Genomic DNA, 6,359 nt, shown 5'->3' on the forward strand with positions numbered 1-6,359 from the left:
TTGCAGGAACTGCTGACACACTCCAGCCACATGAGGTCTAGCATTGTCTTGCATTAGGAGGAACCCAGTGCCAACCGCACCAGCATATGGTCTCACAAGGGGTCTAAGGATCTCATCTCGGTACCTAATGGCAGTCAGGCTACCTACACACCATGACTGACCCACCGCCAAACCGGTCATGCTTGAGGATGTTGCAGGCAGCAGAACGTTATCCACGGCGTCTCTAGACTGTCACACGTGCTCAGTGTGAACTTTCATCTGCGAAGAGCACAGGGCGCCAGTGGCGAATTTGCCCATCTTGGTGTTCTCTGGCAAATGAAAAATATCCTGCACCGTGTTGGGCTGTAAGTACAACCCCCACCTGTGGACATCGGGCCCTCATACCACCCTCATGGAGTCTGTTTCTGACCGTTTGAGCAGACACATGCACATTTGTGACCTGCTGGAGGTCATTTTGCAGGGCTCTGGCAGTGCTCCTCCTGCTCCTCCTTGCACAAAGGCGGAGGTAGCGGTCCTGCTGCTGGGTTGTTGCCCTCCTACGGCCTCCTCCACGTCCCCTGATGATGTACTGGCCTGTCTCCTGGTAGCGCCTCCATGCTCTGGACACTACGCTGACAGACACAGCAAACCTTTTTGCCACAGCTCGCATTGATGCGTCATCCTGGATGAGCTGCCCTACCTGAGCCACTTGTGTGGGTTGTAGACTCTGTCTCATGCTACCACTAGAGTGAAAGCACCACCAGCATTCAAAAGTGACCAAAACATCAGCCAGGAAGCATAGGAACTGAGAAGTGGTCTGTTGTCCCCATTTGCACAACAGCATGTGAAATGTATTGTCAATCAGTGTTGCTTCCTAAGTGGACAGTTTGATTTCACAGAAGTGTGATTGACTTGGAGTTACATTGTGTTGTTTAAGTGTTCCCTTTTTGAGCAGTGTATATAAAAGAGATACAACCATCCCAGCTCTGCAGATTTTCCTGCGAAGAGAGAGAATCATTAGATCACTAAAAACAGAATTTTAAAAATATTCGATGAGGGCTGTATCCAATGGGGATGCTATGCTACTAGCATAATTGTATGAATATGCATAGCCATCTTGTGACAACTCCGATATAAAATGTTTTATGTCAAAGTTCCAGGGATGTCCTGTGTCCTACATTTGTCCTACACTCTTAACTTAAGCATTACGAAAGTTCTATTTGATCAAATAAATCTCACATCGCAAATAATTAATACATTTTTGTTGTTGACCAAATTCGACACTAATTGACCTCCATACAAAAACTCCTTGCTTCCTTTACGTCTCTGGTACGACTGAGCGGGTGTGGATCGGGCTATACAAGAACGGTTTGACATAAATACTTAACTATATTCAAGAATGATGGCACGCACTGGCTTGTTAAAACGAGTACACCCGATGTTGGCCCTTGATTGGCTCACCTACTTTCTGTTTCAAAATTTGATTGGTTTGATTGTGAACCCCTAAGAAATATGTCCATTCCATTGGTAGGCTGGAGTTTTCTTCTTGCGTTTCGTCCCACTGTCAAATCTGCTAGCGAGCTGCTCTGGAACGTCTTGCTGGGGCTCATTGTTCTGGGATTGGTATTTAAACGTGTTACAAAGAATGAGAAGAGTTACTCTTTTTGTGAACGGGACGTCCAAAAATGGCAAGGTGCGTACAGTTAGCTTAGCTATTGGGCTAACGATAGCTAACTGTACGGTAAGACTCTACGTAATGTAACGTTAATGCGGCCCTAAGCTTCGATGCCACTAAGCGAGTTTGTAACAGCCAAATGTCCCAACAAACTCGCTTAGTTGCATCGAAGCTACGCGGCCCATATAATTTGTGTAGCTAGTTAATCTGAGGTTGTTTGGCATTGGGAACGCGAACAAACGTAGCTATCGACTAACTAATTTCCTAGCTAGCTATATGGCTACATTACAGGTAGACACAGCAATATGACATCATTCAAAATGGGGCCATTTCCTTCTTACAGAAGTCAAGTGTTTTCAAACAACATTTAAACCTGCCACCCACCATTGCCTCGTCACAATGTTGGTATGTTTTAAGGGAGGGGCACATTTGGAAGAACTGGTGCCAGTCTTGGAAGTTTTTAACTTTGTTGTTGACATCTGTATATGAGCAGTCGTCCAGCTGTGTATCGTCATGTTATATTGCTGAGTCTACCTTTTAGTTTGCTAGCAAGATAGAATGGGTTTGCCCAAATAAGTATGTTTTGTGACAATAACTCTGTTTTCCTTCATTAGGTTGTAGCTGTGTATGGGACCTTGGCCGACCTGTTATCTGTAGCAAGCAATAAATTGGGAATCAAAGCCTGTAATTTATACAATGGAAAAGGTGGTCTTATAGATGACATAGCGCTCATCAGGTAGTGTACATTTCCTTCAACACTTTGTAGCTTTATGTCTTTGGAATGTCCTTACTCCAGCCAATATTACATATTAATTTCTCTACTATTCCTTTATTATAGGGATGATGATGTTTTGTATGTCTCAGAGGGAGACCCCTTTGTTGGTGGGTTTGTCCTCTAATTCTTTCCTAGTCTTTTCAAACCATTTGGTTCTGAAGAATGTGGTGAGTTATCCCTCTGAATAATGTTATCTTAGACCCACAGAATGATGTCAGGACTACAGACGGCCTGCCTAGGGCACACACAGATTGGCTGACCCTTAATATTGGGGGGCGTCTCTTCACCACCACACGGTAAGCAATGGAGGAGTTGTTTCAATGGTCTATGAATATCAAAAGTCACATAGGAATATCTCTGTTAATATTATTGCCATCTACTTTCTTTGGTCACTTTTTTTCCTCACAAACTATGGTTCTTTTTACAGCAGTACCTTGGTCAGCAAGGAGCCAGAGAGCATGCTTGCCCACATGTTCCGGGAGAAGGGTAAACAATGAAGTTTGTCACCTCTAACACTGTTGACCTTATACACAAGACCTTTTCTGTTGTGATTTACCCATAATTATCGTCTCTTTGCTCTGCAGATGTATGGGGTAACAAGCAGGATGAACGGGGAGCTTACCTGATTGACCGCAGCCCAGAATACTTTGAGCCTATTCTTAATTACCTGCGACATGGCCAGCTCATTATCAATGAAGGTATCAATTTACTTGGTAAGTATGGCATTTACAGGTGACACTTTCATTATCTTTATTCTACGATAAAGCTCACAGAGGAATGATATCACTTCAGTTGTGAATGTTGACTACAGCATGAAATCTTGACAACATATTTGCTCTGATTAGTAAGTCTAATCTGTTTTTCAGGGGTTTTGGAAGAGGCTCGATTCTTTGGAATTGAGCAGCTGGCTGATCAGTTGGAAGTAGCAATAAAGGTGACGAACTCATGGCCTTATGGATGACAAGCAAGCTCCATATTTCAAATGATTAATTTAATTTTGTCACAGCATATTGATCCATGTCACCACATGCTTTTCTCCAGAATAACCAGCCACCTGAGGACCACTCTCCCATCTCTCGCAAGGAGTTTGTTCGGTTTCTGCTGGCTACACCCACCAAATCAGAGCTCCGCTGTCAGGTAAAACCACATTTTCCACAAGGACAACGCACTGCTGAACATTTGATGCAGTGTACCTAAAATGTGACCATGACAAATAATACCTGTCTCCATGCAAAAGGGACTTAATTTCAGTGGTGCTGATCTCTCTCGCCTCGACTTGCGCTACATCAACTTCAAGATGGCCAACCTGAGTCGCTGCAACCTGACACATGCCAACCTATGCTGTTCAAACCTGGAGCGGGCTGACCTCTCTGGGGCCAACCTCGATGTAAACCCATTAGCTTGTGAAACCTACCTGTTACAGCGTGTCAACATTTGAAAAATTAACAGTATTTTGAGGGGACTAATTTTGTTTCTCTGTTTTAGGGTGCTAACTTGCAGGGTGTAAAAATGCTCTGTTCAAATGCTGAGGGGGCATCTCTCAAAGGATGTAATTTTGAAGACCCATCTGGTTTAAAGGCCAACTTGGAGGGTGAACTTTAATTTATTTGTATTATAAGAAGAATGAGAAATATGGAACTGGTAACACTTGTATAACCTCTTGTGTTGAATGTCTAATGTATGTCTTATTAGGTGCCAATCTAAAAGGTGTTGACATGGAGGGAAGTCAGATGACTGGAATTAATCTGCGTGTGGCCACTCTAAAAAATGCTAAACTGAAGAATTGTAACCTACGGGGTGCCACTTTGGCAGGAACTGATCTTGAGGTAAGCAGAAGGTATTTAAGTGGGTTAAACTTGAGAATAAATGATCAAGTAAATCTGAAACAAATGGAATCAGACAGCTCTTATAATAATTGTTAGTTTTTTCAGATACCATAAAGTAGCATCCATTTTAAGAACAGTATTACAGTTTTATTACTGTGACATCTAAGGTTATTGCAAAGAGTACTGACTGGATAGTACCAAGAATACTGACAGTTTTGTTTTACTCATCACAGAATTGTGATCTGTCTGGCTGTGACCTACAAGAGGCCAACTTGAGAGGGTCCAATGTGAAGGGGGCCATTTTTGAAGAGATGCTGACTGCATTGCACATGTCTCAGAGTGTCAGATGACTCCCCTGCACATCCCACCTGGATTCAGGCTGGTTAATCTCATGAATGCCTGGCAACGATGTTATTATGCCAGCAAATCCCACCCACCCCTACTATCAAGCTTCCTGGACCCTTATGCAATACATGCATTTTATGCACATCCTTGGCATCCCACATCCCTTCCACCTGATATACTAGCTTTAAATCTCTTGCACTAGAGCACATCCAGGGTTATCCGTTTCTGTTATGTAGTGGAATATTTTAAATGTCTGACTGTCTTTCCTTATTTTATTTCCCAAAACCAAAATATTGAATGTTCTTTATGTATGTTTACTATTATATCTGGATTCAATCCTAACTTATTTTTATTATTTCTAGATGTGCATTTTCTTGATTATTTAATGTCTGTAAATCAAAGATTATCAAATATATAATTGCATGAAAGTAAAAGGGCCTCAATCAAGACTGTGGTAAAGCATAAATGGGAAATGACATTGTGACTGTACATTCTTATCAATGTACTTAGTGCCAGATATGCTTTATGATTAGGATGTTTATTTTCTAAGTCAAAGCCATACTGTAGCATGGTGAAAATGGCAAATAATTTGCTGTTATTGCACCACACAATTATGCTGTGGAATTCATTTTTCATATAAGACTGTGGGTGTTGACCTGTATTCAACCAAATTTCAAGTATGCAATGTACTCTTTTTCCTTGCTGCCTGTTGTTTTTGGTGTTCTCTCTGAATCTACCTCCTTATTTTCTACCCCTGTCTGATATCTAGTCTAGTTGCATGCATTTCACTGTAGTTTTTGGCTCTTCTTGTATGAACTTCATATCCAAATATGATAAGTTATCAAAGTGAATGTGTGTTTTAATTGTGTTACTGTCATGTTCAAGCTTGTGTAGCACTTAGTTGTATAACACTCCCCTCAAGGAAACAACAACCAATGAACAGGGCCTCTCATTCAGTCATGTCTTGAAATTTTGCTTTGCACAAATGTCTAAATGGTATGTTTTGGTCAATAACTTTGGTTTTATTCACTCATAGGACACCAAGTTAAATGTGATTGTAACAATGTATTTCAAATCTAGTGCTTCCAAAACGTTATTAGGATAGCAAAATGTTATCACTGCTGGACTGTGATTTTTACAATCTCACATCAGTTCCTTTAGAACAATGTCTGCATGTTTAAAGACGGCATTTTCTCTGGCTGAGGCTGAAAGATTGAGACGCAATATTCCCTCTATACTCTTTCACTGTCAATAGGTACTCATCTGTCATAATGAAGGCAATCATAAAGAATATTGCACCTTGAGTGTGGTGATCCTCATTATCAGAACCTTGAAAGAACAATGGTTATTTATTTTGCTATAACATTGTATTCAAGAAATATTGGATGAAATAGGTTTAAATAGGTGTTTCACTTTCCCTGTCTATAATTATTGCACTCAACCACAAAAATGTAATTCAATAAATGACTGTTATTTTTTTTTTTAACTATCTGTGTAATTAATTATTTGTGCAAATGAAATAATGGTATCTTTTCACCAACTTTCCAAAATAAGTCTATGCCCTGTGCCTAATTAATTTAATTGTTGCTGCTGTAAATGTGCACAATCATGCCCAAAGTATTTTAGGCTTTTAAAATGCCCTTTGGGTTCCTGAAGTGGAGATACTTCGTGCTGCTCTGCAATATATTCTTGAGTGGATCCTTTATTCTTTAATTCCACTTTTTTTGTGACCTCTGACGTGATGGGACTAAGGAGCCAA

At 40.8% G+C, this 6,359-nt stretch overlaps 1 protein-coding gene across 2 annotated transcripts; it reads left to right on the plus strand.

Annotated features, from left to right (window-relative positions):
- The first annotated feature begins 1,309 nt into the window (after positions 1-1,309).
- On the plus strand, positions 1,310-6,086 carry LOC110525632 (BTB/POZ domain-containing protein KCTD9). 2 transcript variants are annotated; one of them, XM_021605925.2, is made up of 12 exons: positions 1,310-1,347; positions 2,269-2,390; positions 2,493-2,536; positions 2,629-2,725; positions 2,857-2,915; positions 3,014-3,142; positions 3,296-3,363; positions 3,471-3,566; positions 3,667-3,816; positions 3,915-4,020; positions 4,122-4,255; positions 4,489-6,086. In XM_021605925.2, exons 5-12 carry the CDS (start codon positions 2,888-2,890, stop codon positions 4,603-4,605), a joined length of 828 nt encoding a protein of 275 aa, XP_021461600.1. In that variant the 5' UTR covers positions 1,310-1,347; positions 2,269-2,390; positions 2,493-2,536; positions 2,629-2,725; positions 2,857-2,887; the 3' UTR covers positions 4,606-6,086. The 2 variants fall into 2 exon arrangements, with proteins under 2 accessions (XP_021461600.1, XP_021461598.1); XM_021605923.2 differs by lacking the exon at positions 1,310-1,347 and adding an exon at positions 1,398-1,672.
- Positions 6,087-6,359: the final 273 nt, after the last annotated feature.

The sequence above is a fragment of the Oncorhynchus mykiss genome, chromosome 6, assembly GCF_013265735.2.
Source record: "Oncorhynchus mykiss isolate Arlee chromosome 6, USDA_OmykA_1.1, whole genome shotgun sequence".
Taxonomy (NCBI): Eukaryota; Metazoa; Chordata; class Actinopteri; order Salmoniformes; family Salmonidae; genus Oncorhynchus; species Oncorhynchus mykiss.